Raw genomic sequence first — 26,675 nt, 5'->3', positions numbered from 1 at the left:
TGTAAGGCTTTCGTTCTGCATAAAAGTTTCATGAATTGATTGATGTAATCCTGAACTGCACCTGGGAACGGAACACGAGCCAGAGCACCTAAATGATTGTTGCAGATGGGTGGACCAAAACGCATATTAAAACGGCCCCAATCTGGTTGCCCTGAGTCGCGTTCCAACTGAAAATACCAATATTGTGCAATGTCTGTGAGATGATATGAAGCTAACCATACCTTGTCAGATTCTTCCGTCTTTTAGCCCTGAAAAAATTGCTCACACTTATTAATCCAAACCAAATGATCCTCCTTGCCGTCATACACAGGAAACTCTAAGCGATGATACCGAGGAACTGTGCAGAGACCTAAGAGTCGTTTGGCTGGCTCATTATAGTTGTGAAGCTGGTCTAAGTCTACGAAATTCTTGGTGAAGGTGGCATATCTAGAAGTGGTAAGATGCCGGCTGATTCCAAAGTAGGTCTCTTTTCTACCACTGTGAGTCATGTGGCGACGTCGCCCAATTGTTGGTTTAGATCAAAACTTGTAATGCCTTCAGCACCTGCGCCATGCTGGTCTCAGCTGACTCCTCGAATGTGGACATGGTCTCTGATACCAAATTGTTATTACCCTTTAATCGTAGGTAATAACTATGGAGGGCTCTGGACCTAGGCTTGAATTTCCTGTGCACTGTCTTGTTGATTGTAGAAAAGAGAAGAGAAGAACAACTCGGAGGTAGAAGAGGGAGGACTTTATCGATTTCTTTCTTGCTTACATCTCCAAATCACCCCTTTGTATATAAAGCCTAAGGTGCCCCTTTCTTTATCTTTCTTCCAGTTCAGATTTATTTCCTTGCTCCCTTCTCTTGCGCCTCTGGTACACATTACCAACCATAACAGAGGCAGTCATGTCATGCTCTAGGCCAGGTCTTGTTCTACAGTGTAAAAGCAGCCATTCAGCCCGATAGGGTTGTAGAACAAGACTTGGTGGTAATCAATTGGTTAATGTCGATTATTGGAAGCGTGGATGGACACCATTTTTTTTTTTTGTGAGTGGCATATGCAGTGATTGACACTTGACAGTGTATTTGAAATTTGGTATATGTATATGAAGTTTGAAAATCTAACATAATGCTTGGTGAAAGAACATTATCAACTTACAAGAAAAGCAAACAAAATGTTTCTTCATTAGGGAGAGAATTCCCAAACAATTCACTCTCATCCAAAGAGTAACCTAACAACAAAAAAGCAACAATACGATGATCTACACCACTCCTTTACCTAGGAACTGTGCAGAGACCTGAGAGTCGTTTGGCTGACTCATTACAGCTGTGAAGCTGGTCTGAATCTGCGAAATTCCTGGTGAAGATGGCATACCTAAAAGTGGCAAGACGCCGGCTGATTCCAGAGTAGGTCTCTTTTCTACCACTGTGAGTCGTGCGGCGACGTCGCCCAACTGCTGGTTCAGGTTAGAACTTGTAGTGCCTTCAGCAGCTACACCATGCTGGTCTCAGCTGAATCCTCGGATGTGGACATGGTCTCTGATATCAAATTGTTATTACCCTTTTATCGTAGGTAATAACTATAGAGGGCTCTGGATCTAGGCTTGAATTTCCTAAGCGTTGTTCTATTGATTGTTGAAAAGAGAAGAGAAGAACAACTCGGAGGTAGAAGAGGGAGGACTTCATTGATTTCTTTCTGGCTTATATCTCCAAATCACCCCTCTATATATAAAGCCTAAGGTGTCCCTTTCTTTATCTTTCTTCCGGTTCAGATTCCTTTCATTGCTCCCTTCTCTTATGCCTCTGGTACACATTACCAATCATAACAGAGACAGCCCTGTCATGCTCTAGGCCAGGTTTTGTTCTACAGTGTACAATGCAATCATTCAGCCCTATAGGGTTGTAGAACAGGACTTGGTAACCAGCTGATTATTGTTGATTATTGGAAGCGTGGATGGACACCATTTTTTTTTTTTGTGAGTGGCATATGCAGTGATTGACACTTGACATAGTATTTGAAATTTGGTATATGTATATGAAGTTTGAAAATCTAACATACTGCTTGGTGAGAGAACATTATCAACTTACAAGAAAAGCAAACAAAATGTTTCTTCATTAGGGAGAGAATTCCCAAACAATTCACTCTCATCCAAAAAGTAACATAACAACAACAAAGCAACAATACGATGATCTACACCACTCCTTTACCTAGGATCTGCTGTCTGCCTCGCTGTCTTCAGCCTCATCTGAAAATTACACAAAAGAAGTTTATGAAAAGTTTGAAAGATGACGTAAATTTCTAGTAGAACAGCAGTTATAGAGTGGCAGAAAATTGCATTATTTCAAACAAATTAAACAATAAATTAGGTACTGTACTTACAGCTTAGCATGCTTACACTTCTTTAAGCCTTTCTTCTTATTTACTGAACCCAGCATATTCCTTACTACTTTCTTTGCTAAGGGACTCTACCAGAGACATCTTCAGAGCGAAGATAGTAACACCAATGGCCAAAAATGTCTCAGGTGGTAACTTGTTGTGCAGATTATGGTATTGGGCTGATAAAAGGAGTGCATTGGGACCTCTAGAGTCCTACTTCAGTGGAGTTCAACGATTCCACAGGGTCTCATCTCTCTCTGGTTTTTTTTTTTGGGGGGGGGGGGGGGTGTTTACTTGCCATAGTAAAGCAGAGGGGAGGGAACTATGGAAGTATGGAGTACAGTGACAGAAACAGATATAATCGACTTTTATATGAAGTTGGAAGGATTTGACATCTGTCTTAGATGTAGTATGCTATAAAATAACAAGTGTCTTACTATGGCACAACGTAGATTTATCCAAATAACTAAGCCTGCAGCCTTAAAAATTAAAATGGCACCCATAAGCCAGAAATGGCTATATTTTTCTGTTTCTTTACTTTGGTATCGGGCCTTTGACATCGGAGGTAGCACCCACTAAGGATATACAAAACATTAAGAGATCAGATTTACGAAATCTTACTGAAACATTATCAATTAGTTCCACTGCAATAGGCACCTAAAATTAAAAAGCCCCCCTTGATCCCCATCTTAAGTGACATGTACTTGTTATTTGTTAATTCTTATGCAAACAACATTCTCGAAAACATTTGAAAGGAAAAAGAAGAAATATGGTAACACCCCTCCAAATTTTCTGAGAAAACTAATCTCGCCTGGAACCGATAATTAATACCAGGCAGTTGATAACATGCACTCTTGGCATTCCAGTGAACACAGTTATCTACCCTTCAATTTCAGTACTTTTCCTGTGCTATCAGAGTCCCATACAATGCACTGCATAAACTGTTTACAGAAAGAGCAGGCAATTTAATTGAGTTACTTGATAGAATGTTAAGGCCCAAAACATGGTAATCTTAAGATTATCCAATTCAATTCAATTGTAGCCACTGCTTTGTAACATTAATCACTATTATCTGTTGTCCTTATAGCTACCTGCTTTGTAACATTATAGTAGCTGAAGGATTGCAAAGTAGCATTGCTACCAGACTTCACATATGCCCAGCACAGAAATAATCAAACAGTGCATTGCAATCAGCGCAGCAAAACGTTATGCATAGCTAAGTACCTAGAGCAGCCTCCTCTGTTGTGGCTTCTTCTTGCTCCTCCACCACTTCTTCTTCGCCGTCATCCTCAACATCGGTATCGTCCTCGTACTCATCGAGTACGGTGGCACCGTACCTGGAGTTGAGGTAGTCGATGGCGGCAGGGGTGAAGAAGAGCTTGCGGGAGTCGAGGATGTCGTACAGGTTGAGCGTCCTGGGGGTGAGCATCTTGAGGGAGCCGATGTTCCTGCCGCTGAGGCGCACATTGTCGTCGAACTCCGTGGCAAAGAACATGGCCTTCTGCTTGGGATCGAGCCCCCACCGCTGCAGAGCGGACACGAACTCCCTAGTCTTGGGCCCCGCCGCAAACGCCTCGTTGAACTCCTCCACGACGAAGGCATCCTCGGCCACTGCGGCGCTGGCGATCGCGGTGGAGATGGCTAAGCGCTTCTCCTTGCGGTTGATCTTGATGGACCAGTCGCGGGGCTTGGGGCCGAACACGACGCCACCGCCGGGGCGGAGCGGGGTGCGCTGCGACCCGCGCCGCGCCTTCCCCGTCTTCTTCTGCTGGTAGGGCTTCCTCCCTCCGCCTCTGACCTCGCCGCGGGTGAGCGTGGAAGCCGTGCCCCGGCGCGCGTTCTGGCGGTCGGTGATGAGCGCGCGGTGCACAACGGCGCGCGCGGTGGAGGGCGGCGCAGACTTGAGGTCGAGGGTGGCCTCCCCGACCTTATCCCCGGTGAAGGAGAGCACGGGGAGGGTGGCCGCCTCGGCGCGCAGCGCGCGGAGGACGGAGACCGCCGGCTTCCTCCTGCCGGCGGCGTGCGGGGCGGCGGGGGAAGAGGAGGAGGGTGGGAGGAAGGAGGTGGATGAAGAGGAGAGGAAGGGGGAGGAGGAGGAGCAGAGCGAGAGGAGGAGAGACGAGGCCACAGCGGCGGCCGGCATTGTGGCGGCTTTGCTGCGCTGGGGACGGGGAAGGGCTCTGCCGCTGCAGCTGCCGCTTCTATCTCTTTATCCACCCGTCCGGGTCGTCTGGCCACACCCGCAGACCCCAAGCCACAAGATCACAACGCAGAGGAGAGTGTCTCAGCTACTTGGTCGCGCCAAGTGACTAGTCTCAGGCTCTCAGCTATTTCGCTAAATTTAACGTTTCCTTAAAATTAGAAGGTCCTAGAATTCGTCTAAAAATTTCTCACAATTAGATAATTATCGAAGTGTCGAAAGGAATGATGTGAAAAAAGACCTCTAAGTGAACTTTATTATTTTAAGTAAATTGAACATTGGACCAAATAACTTGTAGGGTTTGGTATTTGCATAAGGTTTTGTGAATAGTTTTATTTAACATTATACCTAAATAAGTTTCAACTTACACTAACCACTTGTATCAGAGTTGAACCCAATATGTGCGATTAAGCAAGTCGGGTTTGACCGCACTGCAGATGGCTAGTGCAAATTGAAGCTTTCAGTATAATCACATGAAGGTGCCAAATCACGCATGCCACCTGGGTCAAAGTGCAATTTACTATGAATTGGTGTGAAACAAGTGCCAACGTGGAACTGATATCATCAGCTTCTTCCTTCCAGCCTTTTGTTTTCTGGGTCAGTTCATTCTGAGTTTGATTTCTTTTTCCCATCAGTTGATTGGTTCACTTCAATATTCTTTCAGTCTCATCTACATAGTATATTTTTTCCATTGTTATTCCATCTCAAAAGGTATTATTAAATGGAACAATTGCTGTTGTTCAGCTAAATGTTTAGCTACAGTTTACTGAATGAGACACTCTTAGGGTCTGTTTGGTTGCCCAAATGTCCTTAGCCTGGTGCGTACGAGTCATGCAGGCTGAGTTGATGCATGAGGGTCTGTTTGGTTGACTGTACGTGCTGAGTCTGACTGAGAAAAGATTATGTTTGGTTGCCCGCATGAGTATACGTTACATTACAAAGAAACTCACTTTTTTACCAAACAACCTAGGTTGAAAATATTTTTATGAATTAGTACATTACAGGATAAGAATATTAGTGAATTTTTTTATAATTTTTGAAGAATTTTAATTAAATATTGACTTAGATTTTTTGGATCAAATTAATTAAAATGGGTTGCTAGTGAGCTCTAGTTTACTCACGAAAATATTTAGAATTTTTGGATCACTCTTGTACCATTAAATAAAATCTAAAGTTAAATAAAAAAATTATACGCACAGTATTTGTTGCACCCGGCGAGCCAGCCCCGACGCGTACGCCCGATTCCGGCGTACGCGCGGAGCCAGGCTCGCTCGGTGCGTTTGTACGCGTAGGTGCAGGCGACAGAACTGGCCCAGGCAACCAAACAAACACTGAGCACAAGCTGATGCACGCGCTGATACAAGCACGAGGGGAGCTGACCATCCAAACACGCCCTTAGGTATTTAGCACATTAGTAGATGACCCTACTGTTCCATCAAAAAAAAAGGGTAAAGAAAGAGGTGGGATGATCACCATCGGCAGGCGGCTCCTTGTCCATACAAATACAATGAAACAAGTTGATGCAGCTCAAGAAACCTGAATATATAGATAATAATTGAGGGTTGAGTTCTCATGTTGGTTGATTTCTAGATATTTTCTGCCACCCTTGCATAAATAATAATGTGAAAGCAATTCGAGAAATCCGAACGGGTGACAGCCGATTCAATTATCATGCTGATTTATTTCCTGCTGTTTCAGCCCTCGTGGATATATATTAGATAAATGATACAAATAATGTATCCAATACATAAGAGCTTTTGGTTCTTAAAGAATCATACTGGCTGTTGTATAACCTACGATTAATATATCCTAACAGAGGGCAGCTCTATAGCCAGATATACTAACACTTGCAAAGACCTAGATCATCTGGATGACTTCGATGGTAATTTCTTAACCCGACTGGAGTTACCAGCTACCAATAATCGAGCACCCTTCACAAGCTCCTCCTTAATCATAAAAAGTAACGCAGAAGCAAAAACACTTTGCACAATTTTTGTGCCCATTCCTTTATACATCCCTGTCAGACCTTCATACTGAACCATCTTTGTGATTGCATCAAATGTACCTGAAAGCAAGAAATGGTGCTATAAGATCTTCGATAGTACGTCAGCAACAGCAAGAATAGTACCTGATTACCTGAAGCAACACTAAAAATAAAAGTAAAAACTTATTAGGGAAAATGATGAAGGCAGATAATGTACCTTTGTAGCGATGCCTCTTGTCAGCACCAATCATTTGCTTCGCCTGAAGCCTTGCCTGCAGAATAAATATAGTTCAGCTAGTAATATGAGCTGAGATATTTCGAGGGGAACGCTGCAGTTAAAACCAATTCACCAATCAATCACCTTTACAACTAGAATAGGATAAGTAACGACAGTTGCACCAAGTTTTGCAATCGCACCAAGAAGAAAAATCTGAACAAGGATGTTTGCAATGTGAAGTTAGGACTGTCCATAAAATAAATAATCTTAGATAGAAGTACTAGTATTAAACGTGCACATTCCAATGCCGCTGTTCCAACAAATCAAGTGCATTGATCGAAAGTAATACATACAGCAACCAGTATATGTCCCAACCGAACAAGCTCTCAAGTCATTATTACTATAGGTTCAGGGCTTCCGGACCCGATACAGCAAGTTATCATGATGCAAACTGGTGTTGGTCCTAATAATCAGTAGAGGCAATTTGTACCACTGGAAAAGCAAAAGCTTACTTCAAGAGCAGTCAGTCCACCAGCTCCCTTCAAATTTGAGGCCCGTCTCTTCTTCAATTTCTTCAGAAGAGTCTCATACAACATGAACTGAATTGCAGGATTGCTAACCTATAACAGATGAAATTGTGAAACCTCCATATTAAGACTATTAAGCAAAAGAAAAGGTGAACAAGAGTGACTCACCATAATTAGAGATGGAACTACCCCTTTCCAGAAGCCCAGCACTCCAGCTTCTTTGTAAAGCTCCTTAACCTGCAGCTAGACCAAGTCAAACAACCATCCTCCAAACTAATGTGTAGTCATTTGCAGTTGCATGCGGCATTATGTTAAGATCAAATATACCATAGCAGCCTTAAAATAAAAACAGATTCTAGTGAAAAGCATGAAATACATTGTTCTTCGTCTTCCAAAATTAATATTATTTCGCTTGTTCCTCTAGTGCTCATCGCAACAGGCCCTCTCCAGGCCCATTCGTCCCCATATGCAAATATAACACATTGCTACCATGAACCGTTTGATTTGCATGATGATTGTCTGCTTATAGTCTATATCACAGCTGTGGTAAAGGTTTTACATTTTTTTTAAAAAAAGGGACGCAGTAATTGGCAATGTACAATTGCACTAATAGAGTATGTTGTCCTAGAGGAGAAATGAATTGTTATTAAGAACGAATAGATTATTTTGTCCTACAGGAGAAATGTTGTGAGTTACATACAACATCAATAGTTTTGTAAGGGGTGTTTTCAGTTGTAGCAGTTTGGAGGGCCTTGTCAAGAGCACATGTCAAACCCTGAGGGCTTTGCTGTTTGTTTGCCTTTTTGTGTGTCTGCAGAAGAGAACGAATTGTTATACCTCAAATGTGTTGCTAAACGTTTTCCACTCAAAGCAGGTAGCTGAGAAGGAAAAATAAGAAGTCAAACTGTGCATTTGCTTACTTGCATTCGTGTAACAACAACCCAAATTGGGTTTGTGAGCAGTACATTGACGCAGCTGTGAAAAAACAACGAGACAAATTGAGCAAACAACACATAAGGTTGATAACCACACAAATGACAACAATTATGTCTGGGAGTAGACAATGCAATGTTCAGGTCAACAGAAGGTGCTCAGCTAAATTCCAATTACCCAGACAGGGCAGCGACAGTGAGCGACTGGAGCATCCCGACTGACCCATCGCCAAGCCCTCTCCTGGATCGCTCAAGGGCCTTAGTCTCTGCCCTGTTCCGGAATATTTGGTAGAAGTAGTAGTAGACACCCTAATAGACAAAGCAATTAGAATTCGCGTAAACGCCTTTGACGATTCAGATGCATATCGATCATCCCAAAGCAAGGCAGGAAGCTGGTGAATCAATCAACGAGCAAACAAACCTGCGAGGCCGCAGTGCCCCCGAGCGAAGGCATGAGGCCGCCGTACAGACGCTCCCATCCCTCGTGCTTCACCACCTGCCACAGCAGAAATCAGGGATCGCAGCAGCATTAGGCCCGGATCCGGTTAGATCACTAAAATTTCAGCCGGAGAAGGAAAGAGGGGCGAGGAGGGGGACCAGGTATAGCTGGCGCGCGGCGCCGTCCTTGAACGCCGGTTTAGAGGGGTCTCGCTCCGTCTGCTGCCGCGCGTTCACCTGCGCCGCGGAAACCCTCAAATTTCAGCGAACAAGCAAGCAAACAATCCGAGCAAGGTTAGTCGCGAGGCGTGACGTACGGTCTGGAGCGGGTAAGTGAGGAGTTGGGCGATGATCCCGCCGCCGGCGCCAGCGAGGCCGTTGATCAGCGCGTCCGACATCTCCGCGCCTGCTCTTATTCTCCACCAGTCCACCCCTTTTGCTTCGCTTCGATGCGCCGGCCCGTGGATCGCGGCGGCTAAGTCTGAACCGGTGAACCCCACGGAGTTTGCTTCCGCCGCCGCCTTCTCGGTCTCCTTAAATTGTGGGATACGGAAGCGAGGCGAGGTGGCGTAGACTCGACTCTGCTCAGCTGCCCCTTCGGTGCCGGAGCCCGAGCTTTACTGCAGCAGCTGCTCGTGTGAATCACGGTGGGGACCAACTCCAGCGGAGTCCTACGGTCGTTGATAGGGACTCCAAGCGGGTGCAAAGGAGCTCTAGTGGAATCAACTTTTTACTGCTACAATGATGCAGTCGCGAATCAGGAAGAAAAGGACGATCGGCAAATTTACAGGGAGAGATAGTTTTAAGTTTATCTTCATTATATATTTAAAAATTCATTTTATATAATATTATTATAAGATATCTTAATATTATTACAATATTTCTTATTTTTATCTTCAATAGCTACCATATTTCAATTTGAAGTAGCTACTATATTTCAATTTGAAGTACCTCTCTTATCTCCTACATCCCTGTAGCACCAGATGGAGGAGCACAGCTCCTCCATCTAGGTAGAGCGGCAAAAGCATGGCACAGTGTTACCGATTGCTTATGCGGGTTCTATTGGAGTTTCTCTTATAATACTTTTATAGATAATGAATGTAAATTTAAAGGAAGAGAGAGTAATAAAAGTTAGGAAATAGAATATTCACTGAAAATAAAAAATAGATAGTGCATAATAATATTAAAGGGTTATAATAATATTGTAGAGAATAAATTTTTAAAGTATCTATTATAGATAGCTTGATCTTGTCCGCTTTTTAAAAAATCAACCCCTCTCATGCACACACTTTTAATGAACTCTTCAACAGGATTACATGGTACTTGTCGATCTTCGAATCAAAGCTCTGTAAGATCATTTCTTGCAAACTAGTCAAATTTGACTCTCCATATTCTATTTAGCTATCCACTCTAAAATATTCTCTCTTCATATTTTTATATACTCCAGCAAACTAGCCAACTTCCACTCTCTATATTCTATTTCCCTATACTTTATTTGTAACAAGGCAAAGAACAACTGGTAAAGTTCCACTCCAGCCTCGAGTACTCGAATCGATCTCTTCCATCACCACGTCGACCACGCGAGGCCCTCGGTGACGACGTAGTCGATCCTCCCCGACGAGCTCCTGTAGAACATCTTCCTCTGCCTCTCTGTCATGGCTGACCATGCCCAACGTCGCCTGCTCCTCCTTCCACCGCGTCATCTCCACGCGTCGCTTACTATCCCTCTAGTTGTCACGTCCCAAAACCATAATTACGTAATTAAGCCTAATCAAGCTTCACGAACATTAGGTTTAACTTTGAGTAATTTTGTTTCGGAGTATTAGAGCATTTGGTTTTATGTCAATTGGATGATAGAAAGAAATTTAAGAGAGAAAGAAATAAATTCGCAGTTAAAACAGACTTCTTTTTCTAGTATGTGGGACCTACAATGATGGCCAACCACCTCATCTCCTCTTGGAGCAGCAGCCCTGACCAACTCCCTCTCTCTCCCTCACTCCCTCCCATTCCAACCGACCAAGGAGAAGAGCTCTCCCTCCCTCTGGAAGTAGAATCAAGTTACACATGTGGTATTCACACGATCATTAGCTACTCAGCTCCTCATCTGTCTAATTCATTTTTATTTTTCTGAAGGATTCGAGTCGTTCTTAGTGTTTTTGCTTAAAGTACGAGGAACCACGGTTGGACTCCTCTTCTCAGACGATTTATTCATTTCCTTTATCACCCGATGATCACCAATCTCCACAAGTACCGTGGGTAAGTCCCTTAGGCTTCCATCGGCAAGTGCGTGAATTTGTGGGTCGATTTCGAGTTTGGAACTAAGTTTGTGGAGTTCTCGAGTTCTCAAGCTTTGGAGCAAAAAGAGATGTTTCAGATGAGATTTGTGCTAGGAATCGTGTTGCTAGGTTGGTGAGTGAGTTCTAAACTCTATGAACTATCTCAAACATGTTTCATTTTTGTTTGGAGAGGCTCAAAAATCGAATTGGACGAGTTTTTTTTCCTCGAAGCAACCTCTCTGGACAACTCGGATAGTCTAGGTAGAACTCAGATAGTTCAGGTAGACCAATGAAAACCCCGATGATTTGTGTTCAGAAATTGTTAGGGTTTAGAGTGCAAATTGAGTCTAGAACCTTTTGTATAGTGTATATATATGATTATGTAGGATAGATTTAACATACGAGTCGAATCGGCCAAGGAAGATCATCGAGAAGTGTAAGTTTGTCTAACCTGGATAGTCCGAGTTAAACTCAGAGGGTCTAGATAATTCACGGTGCTTTTAACTTAGCACCATTACTCGAAGTCTCACCTAGATAATCCACCCAACCTAGATAGTCTAGGTTAAACCCGAAGGATACAGGTTAATTTGATTTAGATTTAGCAGAAAACCCTCGCTCGGAGCCTCAGTCAGACATTCCAGCATAACTCAGAGGTTCTGAACTCAGCCCAGACCTTTTGAGTTAATTAAAATTGGCTAACCAAAAACCTCATCCGAAATACAACCTAGAGGTTCCAAGTTCAACCCGGAGTTTCCAGCCTCCTGTTAGCTTTTTGAAGTTGTTTAGATCGTAAAGTTTGCTTTTATTTCGCATGTCTTACACTTTTAGCTTGTTGTTATGCATATTGTAGCATATATTATCGCACCTCATCATGCTCATCATTTCATGTGTTATTCTTTAGTGAACGAAGATCCGGAGCGTGATGCAGGTGTGGTTGAAGGTGACATCGAGCCACATGGAATCTGTGAATTTTATGTGGGTAGCATCAGACAGCCTCCTGAGCAGTAAGGCAAGCACCTAAGCATGTTTCTCATATCAATTTGGATCGTATTTGTCTAATGTGATAAAATATGCTTTATATACATTATGTATATTGTTGAGTCGATATCGAGTCTTGTATAGGTAGAACCTATATTGATACATTACATCCCCATCTTGAGTTATTGGTGATCCATATCCTTGTAACCGGAGTTTAACTTGATGATGATTTAGTTTAAAAGTTATTCGAAATGCTTATCCATGCATAAATTTTTCGGTAGAAGTCGAACGGTGGTTCAACCCCGTTCACGAGCTATAGGCTTTAATTGCTGTCACACTGATAACTATTTTGGGTTGATGGTATAGTTTGGATGAGTAGTGAGGATGATGTGAGATGTGGACGGTGTTAGGGGTGTTTCTTCTGCCCCGATGTGGAGTTCTCCGGGGTAGATCGGGAGAGGAACCCAGACACCATAGACTACTTGCGTCATTTAAACACCGATCATTGTTGCAGTTGGCTCTAGCACTTACCGGACTTACCACATGTTGATTTAATGGTAAGATAAGCCGAATACCTCTATAGTTGTGATCATTTGAGCTTGCACATCGACAGTGTAAGCGTGAGAGCTTGTAATAGACACTTGAGGTTGCTCCAGTAATTAACCTAAGTGGGCTCCGCACTGAGCGACATCTGATTCAAATAATTGGGGTTTATTAGGAAAGGTTGACACAAGGACCCCTTAGATGGACATGTGTGGTTACTCAAGCCATATAGTTCTCGAGTCTTATGCGTAAAGTTGTACTCCTGCAGGGTGTAAAAACATTTCAAAATACCACGCTCTTGATCATGAGCATGTTTTTATCTATTTACAACAGTCGTAGAGTTACGAGTTTGGTTTAAGGTGGTTAATGGGTTGAGATAGTTATTTATAGATATTATTACTATGGTTCCTTTTACATATATATTCAGTTGATTGTTATGAGTTAGATAGTTATGTTGGTTAAGTCTAGGAATTCATACATGTTTTTTTTTGTTAAATTTTGCTTTTGCATATAAATTTACTTAACTATATGGCCGTATTCTTTCTAATATCCCAATTCATAATCTTTGGATTCGGGTTATATATAAGTACCCAATATGAATTAAGTCTTACGAAGTCTTGCGAGTACATTCATACTCACATTGCTTTTTCAGGGGCTACCGACCAGAAGGAGCTGGTTTTTGGCTACTTCACGCCAGCCGAGGGTTATGACGGGTGTGAGTAGGTAACTACTCGGTGGTTGTACTTTTGTGATGGGGCCTAAGGGTATATGGCTACATCCTCCTTTTGTTATTTATAGTTTTAGCTTCTGTTGTATAGTTCTCTTTTGTTTAGGAGTTGATTAGTTCAGTCTCCTCCTAGCTCTCTCTTGCTGTAAATTGTAAGTAATTGTGGATACTTAAGAACTTACAATATAATTAAATTATTCACTCTTTGTTAAGCTTTGTTGTGATGTGATATGTTAGAAAGACATGTATTTCGATTTTAGGCACAAAACATGTGTCGGGACTACCGGAGCAGTATTTGATTAATCATTGAAGTTGTGATTAAGTAAATGATCGATTTAATGTTTAATTAAAAAATTATTTATACGGTTCCTTACACTAACCCCGTGTATGCTCCTCTCCGCATTTGTCGGGCTGTCAGAGGTGAGTCATCGGAGGTCGGCCCGGGGGCGGGTAGGAACTAGAGGGTGAGCGGTCATCGGATGTTGGGCATCCTCGCCGGCCGTCGGGGCAGGTCAACCGGAGGGTGGCCGTCAAGGATTCGCGTCCCACGCCCTCCATTCCTCGGCTGTCAGCGCGACGAGGGGTGGCTGTTGCCCGGTAGCGAGCGACATTGACGGTGCATGGTTGCAGGGGCAACCTCCCTTGACCACAGCGTCGACGGACGAGGGAGCCAAGCCTGGGGACGGCGCGTGACGACTGGCCGAGTCAGAGGATGCTGGCGAAGTCTGAGGAGGCCGACCAGGGCGGGAAGCTTCTGGGTCGACATGGGAACATGAGAGGAGTTAGGGAACATAGGTAGGAGCGTTGGAGCTCAGGATAGCGAGGGGTTTTGTCTAGCTACATTTGCCAGGTCTGGAGGAGGGGATGACTGGAGGAGGGGATGACGAGTGAACAGAGATACCGATCGCTTTGGCTACTTTGCTGAAGCGTGATTTTCTTTGTATCTGGTTTAAAGTAGCGATGGTGAGTTGGAATGCCACTCTGTTAGAAATGCTCTAACAAAAAAAAAAGAAGAACTTTTTGGCTTCTCCTTCCACCTGAGAACGGGCTAGGAGGAATTCGCAGAATATCTCGTGGCTTGGCACGTTGCAGGGAAAGCACAGTTGGTATGTTAACGTATTCACTGTGGAAGAGTGGATAGCGATGGCGTACTATGTATGTCATCTGTCATCGTCGTTGCCGTCTCATCGTGGTGTTCTATCGAGGCCTGGATGCCGAAATATGCTGCGCCACTTGACGTGCGTTTGGCTCCTGATAGGTTTTGCATACCTTGTAGAGTGAAATCATATATTTATTTAAAAGAATAGTATTTGATTAATTATATATTTATTTGTATAAACTGAATTAAGTTTTGGTTTGATTAATTGTATTTGAGATCACATGAACGGATGTAATAGTTGATATTGTAATTATATTATTCGTATAAAAATAATTTTATGACACTGATAAGTGGATCTTTGTATTAACAGATACAAAGATGCAAAGCCTGCATCTGCCAGGCTAGACTGAAGACGTATATTTGTATTCGTCAGACCAGGTTAGAATAGTAGATACAAGTACCAATCATATTTCTCACTAAAATTATATGTATCCACTGAACTAGACTAAAACAAATTATGACAACAAAACACACACTTAACTTCTTCATGTCGTATTGTATAAGTATTTGTTTGGGCAACTGAACTATGAAGCATTTTAGTATTTTTTTCAGGTCATAAATACATATCATTTTGAAAATCATTTATTTAAACTTTAACTAACAATAGCTTTTATAACAATAGCTTTTAAAGTATTTAGTTTGAAACCTTAAAATCATATACGTAAATTTTATCTTTAAAATAATTTCATAATATCATAAATTTAATAAATATATTATAATAGAAAATAGGAGATCGTATTTTATTTAAAACAATATATATTTATAACTAAAGAGAGAACTTGCAACTTTGCGAGTAGCCACGTTGTTATGTATGGTTCCATTCGTATGGAGCCATTGGAACACGAGGATTGCATGTATAATATGCAAATGGGAAAAGAGTTTTGAAAAGCATCTAACGAAATTGATTTTCAATTCATGCGTTCAAATCAAAAGAGTTTGTTTTCTTCCTGCTCCATCTTTTTACAGAGAAATAATTGAAGTGACATCATATCTACTACATATTAATTTTCTATCTTTTACAATTATAAATTTCTACTGTATAAAATACAAGTTGTTTTCGTGCCATCCTTCTCTTATTCTCATTTTATCTAATAAATTCTCAAAAGTTCAAATAATTTATTCACTTTTGCTATCCAACTTTATTCTCTAGGCTCCAGCTCTCATCTGGTTACCGACTATAGATATGAAACTGGTTTTATTAATAAAAATGAATAAAAAAATTAGAAGAGAAATTAACATATAATAACCTCCTTATTTTTTGGATCATATTTGAAATTAAACTACGGCATCGCTCCGACTATTCATTTGGCTATGTTCTCATAATACATTTATATATTAGTACTTAAATTTATAATTGATATTATCATGTCTAAATTTAGATTTTTATTATAACTCATGAGTATTTAGTAAACAAAAAAGGGGGAAAGGAGGTAGGGGCGTATCCTGAGTCCCGACTCCCGAGCCGGCGAATCGCTGAATCCCCCTCCTATTTTGCCTGTCTATCTCTATCATTGCGTTTGCTAAAGAAGGTAGGATGATGTTGGCGATGGCGTGGGGGAGAGCGTGTCGTCGATGTGGAATGAAGTCCTCCGGCCCCCTTCTCTTCTTCGGCGGCGTTCTCTCCGGCGCCGGCGACGGGCTAGTGAGGTGTGTGTCCGCCAGATCTGAAGCTTCCTTGATCTTGGCGGACCCTTTACAGGAGCTCTGTGCCGTCTGGTGTTTCCGCCGTGCCTGGTGGTGGTGACAGTGACGGCGTGCAGAGAGAGTGGAGGAGTGGTTGCTGGGTTCGTGGCTGTGCGGCAAGGGGGTCTGGGTTCCTCGGCCATCTCCAGGCGGCTTGCCCAGATCCACGATCAAAGAAGCACGGGGTGTGTCCCCGGCCGATGGACGTCGAGTGGCTTTCCGTTCCAGTTTTTGGGACGCTACTGCGGCTCGCTTCGAAGCCATAGTGCGATGGTGCTTCTTCTGATCCAGGCGCTGAGTCTACTGCTTTCCTGCTGCCCTGGCGACCGTGTCGGTGCTGACCAAGTTTGGCGAGGAGCGGCGTCTCTGGCAAGCACAGAGGTCCTTAGGGGTTTGAATGTAATTTCTTTCTTTGGCAAGGTCTTCTGTGTGAGTAGGTTAGGGCAGCTGTTCCATCCGTATCGCGTACGAGTCTGTACTGGTTTTCGTCTTTGTACGCTCTCCTTAGACCATCTTCAGTAGTTATCTTAAATTTTCATCTTTAAAAACACTATTACAGCATCCACTATCACTGTTACAGCATCCTTTATTTTTTTCATCTCCAGCAGCTACATATTTTCTACTTTCGACTCCTCTTTTTCTCTCTCCGGACCCGCTGTCAGACTCTATAAACAGTGTTGCTACAGCACTGCTACAGTACCGACGCGTTTTTCTGCCTCCGGACCCACTGACAGTCTCTGTGAGCAGTGTTACTGGTGATACAGTAGATCCGCAGATTTGCTGGCTCGTTTTTCTCTCTCCGCAGTACTGTAGCATCGGGTACCGATTCTGCTGGAGTTGCTACAGTACACCACAAGTCAATGTAGCAGCCGGATCTTGAAAAAAAAGCCTCCTCTGTTGGAGATGGTCTTACATCGTAATACAATCGTATGCTTTAAAAAAAAAAAGGTAGGACGAGGTTCCAAGTGGGTTCCATTGCGGCGGCGGCGGCGGTGCAAACAAGGGCCGCGGTCAAGTCGTCCTGGCGGGAGGGGAGCAAGGGAATCCGCGGCCGCAGTAATCCGTGGGTGGGGGGTCGGGACCCCAATACTCATGTTAATTAGTGTCCTGTGCGTCTACTGCTCGTTAAAATTCGGTGTATCTTTAAGCTGTCTAGCCTCTCAAGTTCCAATTGTCTCTCTTGTGATTCCTTAAACTGTACTATGTGACTGTGTGGATTACCAGAGAGGGACTGATCGAATTGCTTGTGGAAATTGTTAGTGGCTGAAGGTTGTGCTCCACTCCACCAGCACTGGTGATGATGTCTTCGTACTAGTTAGTTTTATGAGCGGAGTATAGTACAGTAAGTCGTGATCGGTCATATTTTTCACGCCACTCGCACTGCTTATCCCATCTTGTGATGTGGGGGATAGATCGCAGCATCTTGAAAAAAAAAAAAAGAGGAAGTGATGTGCCTTGTCTCAGAAAGCTCCAGGCTCCAGCAAATAGTCTGTGTGCTAATTCTATCTGAACTAGGCTCACTTGCCACCAGTACATGTACTATAAACACATTTGTGTGTCTCCTCCGTTTTGTATGCGTATGTTCCACCTGATGGAATGAATGCTGACAGGATATGCTCGTGAATTGTGAATTCATAAGTCGCAGTAGAGGCAAATCTTTCAGACTTAAGTCTTGTCAAGCTCTCTTAACTCTGTGTTAAAATTGCTAACTGCTTCTGAGGTGACTTGGAGAGTCCAATTTGTATAAAAGCACAGATAAGTCACAGATTTCACCTTCTACCTGGCCTTATTATATTTATCACCGAAACAGAAGAAGAAATATTACAGAAGATACCCCTGTAAATATAAATTTGCACTTTCACTTATCAAATCTGTTACGAGAAGCATGATCTCAGCTGAACAACACAGTCCATTTCTTTGCTCTTGTGCTATCTTGGTTTATCTCGCCACACCATATTTTCAAGTTAACTTTTGTAGGATTAAATGTGTCAATTATGTTTTCTATGGTTCAGGAAAAAGAATGTTTCACCCGAGCTGAGTTGGATGGCATTGCTGGAAACCTTGTTCTTAGTGATCCAAACAAGGGCCAATGGACTCCTCTATCGTTCATCTTTAAACCTCACCACAATGTTTTAACTGGGAACCATGATGTAAATGTTCTTATTGTGGCATTAGAAGCTAGAAAGAAGAAGGTAATCTGGCATGATCATCGAAAAGGAGCATCATCAATCGATCTGGATGCGGAAGCGTTGGTAGGTCTGATGATCAATGTGCCTGTCAGGAGGTTGAGGGGGCTCTGGACTGGCAGGCATTGGGTCGCAATTCGAAGCATTGATGGTATCTGTTTTAATTTGGATAGTGATTTTTCTGAACCCAAGAAGTTTAAGGACAAAGAAAACGTGATTGCGTTCCTGGACAGCGTACTCAGTCAAGGTGGAGAGCTCATGATCGTGCTGCAAGATGAATAATATTATTGCTCCAAGCCTCAAAAGGCTACCACAACAGCCTCCTCTCTTTGACTTGCACATACTTGTGAATTGCCATCATGGTGAGATTGGAGGCATTTGCAGCAGATATTTTTGTAAACCTTGCAGTTTCATTGGTGAGCATGATGGACAAATTGGTGCATGGAAGGTTCAATGTTCTGAATATAGGCCTCACGTGTTTCTGCTGTTGCCATGGACCCTCTGTTTAATTGCTTGTTGCGCCTGTCCCTGTCACATGCCGGATTGCCAGTCAGGTATCCTCCAGTAGGCACAACATACGCCAGATAACGATCCTTGATGGTCAGGGAGAACATTTTACTTGTGATGCGGAACTTAAGGGAAGGATGAAGGGGCATTTTCTACAGTGTAGTTATGCCTGGAATCTGTCAATTCAATTTGTAAGTACTATTAGATATGTACATTTCGTTACTCTTACTGGCCTTCAGCAAGCTCGGCAGTTTCTGCTCCAGCTTTGATAACGACTATGGTAGATTGCTTGTAAGATATGTCTATGTGTATGTGTGGTGTTAGGGAAGGATGTTTTTGTCCTCGATTTTGTTTTGTCTCTGTGTTTGTGTTCCTGGGCTGCTGGTGCTCTACTCAGTTGTCACAGGGAGGTTTTATCCTCTAAATCACTGATGGCCTCATCGGCGATGCCAGTTTTTGGTTCTGAGCTGTTAATTTGCTCGACAACGCCGGCGTACTGGTCTACCATGACGACGAAGACGATGGTCGATGTTTCTTCACCCGTTCTTTCACATGCGAAAGCTCCTTAGTTGTGTGTTTGTGCCTGGTCGCATCCTTCTACTGCAGTCGATCAATAGCGTTTGAAGTCTTCGTTGTGTCTTGGCAGTACCTACGCTCCTCGTCGTCTCCATCAGTTGTTCCGGCGACCGGTGATCCGACGGAGGTGGAAGAAGATGTATTTGTCCTCTAGTTGTACTTTTTATCTTTTTTTAGACCTGTTTGTAAAATCTGGGATGTATAGTGAATATCCATCCCCTTTAAAAAAAAAGAAAGATATGTACATTTCATTAGTAAAGTATTTGGTGCTGTAACGGCAGCTGAGGATTTGTGGTGAGCTTTTGTTGGTTATGTATGCCTCTACACATGTCATTATCGAAAGCATGTACTCCTCTACTATAGCTGTGTGCGCTGAGCAAGGGTATGCTGCTACGCTACCCCTGGTTAAGCAGAGCATGTATCCCACCGTCTTTCAAAGCCTCGCATATATTGAGCTTGTGTAAAATCATTGCAGTCTCATGGCATGGTCTTGGAGGTAGCAAGCAATTGCTCTTACGCTCATAATGGGCATGTGGTGTGATCTGATTATTTTCTTTCCTGGCATATGTAACCCTAATTGTGCAACATGGGTTCGGTTGAGGAATTTACTCATTTTTGTTACTCTTAAGTATCGACAAGTAAAATTTTAATGAGATTTTACACCCAGATAGAGCGAATTAAGAAGTAAGCTCAAATGGCCTACACCTAAGGCCGGGTTGCATTTGATTTGTTGCCTTCTTTCCTGCCTCCATATAATGTTCTAAACATGGTACTGTGCAAACAAGGTAGTTAAGGAAAAAAAATACCAGTCAACTGCACATGATTCAGTTTCGACAGCAACCAACACGGCAACATGTATAGTGGACGGTTTCGTGTGACAAGTTGACAACAACTTGAAATTCCTGGAGACTTTGTATCAACCTTCTTAGTTAGCAGATGGTAAATTGGTAATGATCTAGTGGTCAATCTCAAAGAGCTCTCTAAAATGTACACGATTTGCATACAAGCGGTCGGTCAATCAATCATCATAACTGTGGACACGTGAATCAGCTAGCCACGCAAACTCGCAAGCTGTTGGATACAATGTACACATTCTTTGGTTATTAAGCTAACTAGTTGGAGACGGCAGTAACAGAATTCCTCAGTGGATTGATGAACCCTAGTTAGTTCTGCCCATCTTCTTCCGCCAGTACCACATTGCAGTACTGTAGTGCTCATTGCGTATTTTCGTCGAGGCTGCTCTCCAGTCGCACTTCTCCATCTCTTCCCTAGCAGCCTTTCCAATGGCTTCTCTGAGATCTTTTGACGAAAGGAGGTGTTCAATCTTCCTCACACAATCGTCGAGATCTCCGGGTGTAAACAAGAAGCTAGTCTTGCCCTCCTTGTCCTTGGGTATAATATCAGGTATCCCTCCAGCACGAGCAGCGACAACTGGGACTCCAGAAGCCATGGACTCCAACACTACTTGCCCAAGGGTTTCAGACTCTGAAGGCATTGCAAATACGTCAGCACTGGCGTACGCTTGTGAGAGCTCATCACCTTGGAGCATTCCTGTGAAAACTGCAGGCATGCCTGTGAACATTTTTTCGAGCTCAGCCCTGCATGACAAAGATGAAACAGACGATGTAAACATTTCCAAAATATCAAGACGAAACAAATGATGCAAACATTTCCAAAATATCAAGATGAAACCATTAAAACGTCACACATACGACCAAACATCGAAAATTGGTTCTCCGTTGCAAACAAACCAACCCCACGTTCACATTTGGTATTATATTGTCTGTGGTGACTGTACTTCCACTGCATTAGCCTACTTGCTTGGTCTATAGGTGTCTTACAAAGAACAGTTCTGACCTATTGGAGAGACAAATTCTCAGGCCAACCCACGTACGCCATCGAAGAGATGGTTGTCCGCTTGTAACTTGGTATAAATAGTTTATGGAAGAACGTATAGCATGAAGCATGTGCCGCTGATAAATTATGTCATTTTGGTACCAGATAAAAGATGAGTGATGGACATACATATCTCATCAGGTCTGCATCATATTAAAAAACAACAAATAGTGAACTATTGAAAAATGGCGCACCTGTATGGTCCATCTCCAACAAAAGCAATTCTTGCTCCAGGGAGCCTCTCCATTACCCTGTATTTTAACCGAAATAAGCCAAAGTCCTAATGACATGGCAAAAGAACGTTCATGTACCAAAGAATAACATAACCTACAGATAACTAGCCTGTAAAAGGTGACCAACTTGAAATGCTTACTTGGTTAAATAGCAAGACTACAAATGTTATATTTTGAGTATGCCTAAAGCTAAAAGGTTAAAACCATTGTAAACTATGCTGTCCTGGACAGCTAACAAGCATGGTAATACTTGGGAAAGAAGATGATCTGTCAGTTTTAAGTAGTTTTAGCAGGAACAAAAAGAGCACGATTGTTAGGAATTATAGCTAATATCATGGATGAAAGCCTATACCACATGGACGCTATGAATAATCTCCATCATTACTGGAAGCATCAAGAAAGTTTTCCCTTTCTCCATTTTTCCCTTCTAAAAAAAAGCACTCGACCACAGGGAGAGACGTTCCCCTAGCTTTGTTCTAAAGGTAGGGGAGTACTGAACCATAGCTGGTCAGGAACCTTGCTGAAAGCAGTTCTCATGGCGGCCTGTGAGCACCCGGGTTTGAGCCAGGGTGGGCGGCCCCTCAACTGGAGGCTATACCGACCAAACTATTGCTCAGTTCTACACTTCTAAACTCGAGGCCATACTCATAAATTATGACATCATTTGTATAAAGGAAAAACTCACCTTTTCAGAAAATCCAAATTTTTTTCACGTCCAAAACGACCCACGTGTATTATCAATGGTTTTCCTGGTTCGCCACCACTAATGGGAGAGGAAAGGATAATGCGTTAGTCCATGCAATGCTTTTGAATGCTTCCATCATTGAAACTTGAAGCAAGAAGTGATACCTCAATTTGATGCGCATTTCATGACTCCGATATTTATGATGAAAGCTTTCAGAATCAACACCCTTGTTCCAAAGTCGTATTCTGTTTGCTGAAGAGGCAAGGGAGATTATGTTAAGGATGAATGATGGGTTCAGAAAATACAAAAATATTGATTTATTGCCACTGTTTTACCTGATACTACTTTAGCAGTTTCAAAGTCTTCAGCAATAGCTACTGAAGGAACTAGAGTAAGATCTGCAGATCGGTGGAGGCATCCTTTAAAACAAAAAGAGAGTCAGCACACACTAATGAGAAAGATCAACTTTTGCATAGACCATTTTTCTTCTGGTGAGAACGAATTAGGAGTGACGATATCGTCACTTACTTATAAGACTCCATGTGGGCTCAAGTAACCAATTTAAATTATACCTCGGTATGTACCTGAAAGCCATAACAGGAAATCAACTCAACAACGCAAAATATCTCCCTACTGTCACCAAGTAGTAAAATTTGCTATAGAAAATAGAAATGATGAAGCCCAACAGAAGTCTAATACGCAAATCAAAGCATGTTCATTGGTCTAGCATATCAGAGGCAGAACATTTGTCCACTGGTTTTCTTGCATGTACATGTAAGGGGGGGGGGGGGGTCTGTCCTTTTGTATTGCAGCAGACCTGTCTTGGAGATATGTTCACATGCACTATACCAAATAGGCGCTGAAGCATTTGACCAAGGTCCTATGACCCCATATGATAGGCACAAAACCAGATTTGTATCATGGTATCACCACATGTTCATAACGCCTACCCACATATATGTTTGGGTAAATTTCATGATACATTTTCTTGCATTGTTTCGCGAACGTATTTTTACCGTAAGTAAATAATCTCCCATCAGCAAATTCACAAGACTGACAGTCAGTAAAGCTGTGGGGTCAACTGGCTGCAGATGTTTTGCAAAATAGCCCTGACGCTATTGATGTTTATATGCAGGTAAATATAACTTCAAGAATTTTAAAGTATTGGATCCCACAGGGAAGTTCTGGATCCCCCAGTGAGGTCACCTTCTACAAAAACAAATCAGAGGACACAAAAAGTATGACCCAATATTCAAATCTGATCCCTGCTTTAGATGTTTGGAAGATCCGTATCTACCCAGGTCATACATGCAAAAAAGACTCATGTTGCAGCAAAAGAAAATTGTTTCAACAAGAGGGACTCACGCTGGAAGATGTGTGTGATAAGACATCACCATTGGAACTGATGTCATCTTTGCCATAGCAAGAGCACCAAAAATCTGAAATCACAAAAGATGGTAATATGAAATCAAAAACCACATGAAGAAAGGATAATAAATGCCTATTGGTTGATGATTACCATAACTCCAGGTGAAGTAGCATGGATTATGTCCGGTTTGAACTTGGTTACTTCAGAAAATATTCTGGGGCTCAATGCCAGCGAGAGTGGAACATTTTGGTATAATGGACATGGAAAGCTGAAAAGGAGAGAATTAAGGCAACCGAAATGGCAAAAGAAAGAGATTTTCTACAAGTTGAATTCTAATGCCATAGCAAAATTAAACGCTTAAAAAGAACAAAACATTACGAAATGAGTATTGCATCAATAATAACCAATTTCACTGCAAGTTGTGCACATGTTCCAAATTAGCATGCCAGTCGACTACAAGATACTTTGCTCGCATTGTCTCTTGTTTGCTCCAACAAGAAAATAGCACCCTATTTTGCACTAAGTCCACTTCATGCTTTCTGAAAAGTAGGTCTTATACTAGTTTGAAATCCTCGAGCGGACTGATCGCTAAAGCAGAAGGTAAATATAGCCTCTGTTGGATTAAAGATTACCTCCATGAGCCAATGACCTTTGCTCCATGGAACTCCTCAGGAGCTCCCTTGTGTGTGGTCACCACCAACACCTGAATCAAAGGTGCAGAGTCAATTTCCTGGGGGCAACAAGGATCTATGAACAATCCATGAAGACGCATCAGTAGAACTGTAAGAAGGATGAACACCTCATCGCCCATCTCTCGGAGATGCTTGATGAAGTTCTGGAACCGGTTCTTGTACCCGGAGATGTAACTGCAAAAAAAAAGCCATTGACTTTGCAGTTATCGGTGCTTGGATCAGAGAAACAACCGGTTTGACCAATCATGCATCTTAGTGACCCAGCTGCCTACGCGCATGCAAAGCATCTCGAATTCTCGATCTGATCTACTCTAATGAATCCGACCAGCAGGTTCAATGTTTAAGAAGAGGAGGAGACTGACGCGAAGGGCGACGGCTCGACGAAGAGGGCAATGCGGCGCGGCCTGGAGTTCCACTCGGCGTTCGCCTCCTCGGCCTGCAGCAGCGGCGCCACCACCTCATCTGCTTGCGCCATCCTCCTCCAGCCCGCACCGCCGATTTCCGGACTCAGTCCACCGCCCGTATTAAACGCCGCCTCTCCTTCGCTTCTACTACTCCCGAGGAGTGCCCTATCAGGCTATCCTTACTCCTCCCGCGTCCGCTCCCTTCGACCTCGCCTGCCGCCTTGACTTTGAACCCACGCAGGGGGGACGTGGCGGCGACGGCGCGCGGAAGCAGCGTCACGGGAACGCTCGCGCCCAACAGCACCGGGACGCTACGGGGTACGCATGGGGAAGGACGACGGCGGCGGGGACGTGGTGGTGGTCTGGCAGTGGCCGTGTGGGAGGGGAAGAAAAAAAGGGAAGTGGTGGAGGCACGACGAACGAACGAACGAATCGAACCGATTCTCTGCTGCGGCTGCGGTGCGTGCGTGCTGATCGAAATCAAGCGGGACACGAGGTCGACAAGGACACGGGGTTGTCAAGGCAAAGGCCAAGGCATCTGCTTTTCCCTGCCGCGGGTGGGAGGCCACCGCCCGCTTGGCCTTGGAGTGGCGGGCGCGGGGCCGATTTTTACCGGCCCTCTCTCGTCAGCCGAGGTAGGGATAAAAAAGGATAGGAGTTTTGGAAAAACTCTTTTTTTTAACCGTTTTTACTTTTATACTTTCTATGTCGGACGAAAAAGAAAATAGGATAGACGGGAATGGGAAAAAATAAAAACTGTCGGACATAATCGGAGGGTCGAAAACGAACCAATCCGATCGGGAAAATACCGGTATCGGTCGGGATTCGAAAACACAAAATGGAAACACCGACCTACAGAACCATCAAGACATGTCAACATATATAAGTTTAATATTATCTTCAGATAACACTGAATTAATAAGTTTAATGAACTAATCCAATCAGCAAGTCGTATTAAAGTAAAAAATATATATATCATATGATTTTTCGATTCACATGACATATCATTTTTTATCAATATTTAACTCAAACAATACAATATACGAATATACAATAATATAAGCCTTAGGACCGAGCAGTAGCTCGATTGGTTCGCTTCCAGTGGCAGACTGACAGGGACGACCAGTCGTGGAGCCTCATCGGGGGGTTTTCCTTAGTAGTTAGGGGTATGCACACACGTGCCCGTTTAGCGAGAATATATCTGTAACGTGTATGCTTAGGACATGCACGTGTGTGCGTACATTAGACGTGAGTGTGATGTAAGTAAGTTATGTACATCATATTTTGTACCTTTAAAAAAGAACCATATAAACCTTAACTCGATACTCGAGTATATAATAAATATAAATAATAAATCTTAATTAAAAATATAAATAAATGTAGGAGTAAAAATGGACGAAAATGACCGGAAAATGCCCCTGCCGTTTTCATCCCTAAGCCGAGGCCAGCGGGCGAATCTCGCTTTGACGGCAGCCAGCCAGACACGGGCACGGGTGCGGATGGGGACTGGGCGCGGCCTCAAGCCCTCAACTGCCGACGCCCGGCCGTAGGAGAATCCAGCCTAGCTCGGCCGCGCAGCCAGAACCAACGCATCGCTCTTGCCACGTGTCTGAGTCAGGTGGGCCTCGGTGCATGTCGTGTTTTTCTATTTCTGTGTCCCCTGCAATGACTACGTACACGGAACGCGACGCGATTTTGAGGCCGGGATGTCGATAGACAGTTTTGCCGTTTCCTCCCTTGTGCCGGTACCAGGTAAAGTTCGCCAAACTGTTGAAAGGACAGAAGTGGAATCGATCACAAGTTTGTTAGCCAGGGCTCACGAACCTGTCCTTGTCTCAAAGCATGTAAGCTGAATAAATACGTCGATCGACAACAGTCCATGCTTCGTAAGCAAACTGAAAAGAATAACCAAGCTTTACGACTTTGTGAGCTGCAGCGTAGCGGCCCAAAAAAAAAAAATCAGGAATCGCGATTTCGGATCAACAAAGTGTGAGTACTAAATGCCTAGTTGCCTTGCAAGACATAGTTTCTCTAGTCCAGTGACAAACTGCTCAATCTTTGATTAATGGAGTGACAAACTATGCATCCTTGATTCCTTTTTCCC

The 26,675-nt window shown here is 43.2% G+C and overlaps 4 protein-coding genes across 4 annotated transcripts; 1 reads left to right on the top strand and 3 right to left on the bottom strand.

The window, feature by feature from the left end:
- Window positions 1-2,066: 2,066 nt before the first annotated feature.
- On the bottom strand, window positions 2,067-4,599 carry LOC133912123 (large ribosomal subunit protein uL4c-like). Its single transcript, XM_062354713.1, has 2 exons — window positions 3,584-4,599; window positions 2,067-2,228 (listed from the first exon to the last, which is right to left on the bottom strand). Exons 1-2 carry the CDS (start codon window positions 4,500-4,502, stop codon window positions 2,191-2,193), a joined length of 957 nt encoding a protein of 318 aa, XP_062210697.1. The 5' UTR covers window positions 4,503-4,599; the 3' UTR covers window positions 2,067-2,190.
- A 1,621-nt stretch (window positions 4,600-6,220) lies between these two features.
- LOC133912122 (peroxisomal nicotinamide adenine dinucleotide carrier-like) lies at window positions 6,221-9,308 on the bottom strand. Its single transcript, XM_062354712.1, has 11 exons — window positions 8,975-9,308; window positions 8,817-8,894; window positions 8,641-8,715; window positions 8,398-8,528; window positions 8,208-8,262; window positions 7,988-8,098; window positions 7,456-7,524; window positions 7,273-7,380; window positions 6,905-6,973; window positions 6,761-6,815; window positions 6,221-6,624 (listed from the first exon to the last, which is right to left on the bottom strand). The coding sequence occupies exons 1-11, from the start codon at window positions 9,053-9,055 to the stop codon at window positions 6,422-6,424; spliced, it is 1,035 nt and encodes a 344-aa protein (XP_062210696.1). The 5' UTR covers window positions 9,056-9,308; the 3' UTR covers window positions 6,221-6,421.
- Window positions 9,309-18,026: 8,718 nt separating this feature from the next.
- On the top strand, window positions 18,027-18,491 carry LOC133910978 (josephin-like protein). Its single transcript, XM_062353214.1, has one exon. The coding sequence runs from the start codon at window positions 18,027-18,029 to the stop codon at window positions 18,489-18,491; it is 465 nt and encodes a 154-aa protein (XP_062209198.1).
- Window positions 18,492-20,269: 1,778 nt separating this feature from the next.
- On the bottom strand, window positions 20,270-25,164 carry LOC133912121 (sulfoquinovosyl transferase SQD2-like). The gene is made up of 11 exons (XM_062354711.1): window positions 24,530-25,164; window positions 24,275-24,341; window positions 24,108-24,178; window positions 23,626-23,743; window positions 23,472-23,545; window positions 22,635-22,690; window positions 22,442-22,525; window positions 22,271-22,358; window positions 22,107-22,184; window positions 21,383-21,439; window positions 20,270-20,890 (listed from the first exon to the last, which is right to left on the bottom strand). The coding sequence occupies exons 1-11, from the start codon at window positions 24,640-24,642 to the stop codon at window positions 20,452-20,454; spliced, it is 1,245 nt and encodes a 414-aa protein (XP_062210695.1). The 5' UTR covers window positions 24,643-25,164; the 3' UTR covers window positions 20,270-20,451.
- Window positions 25,165-26,675: the final 1,511 nt, after the last annotated feature.

The sequence above is a fragment of the Phragmites australis genome, chromosome 3 (assembly GCF_958298935.1).
Source record: "Phragmites australis chromosome 3, lpPhrAust1.1, whole genome shotgun sequence".
In the NCBI taxonomy this organism is placed as follows: Eukaryota; Viridiplantae; Streptophyta; class Magnoliopsida; order Poales; family Poaceae; genus Phragmites; species Phragmites australis.
Note: the sequence above shows the minus strand (reverse complement) of the source record. Positions and strands in the feature narration are given on the sequence as shown.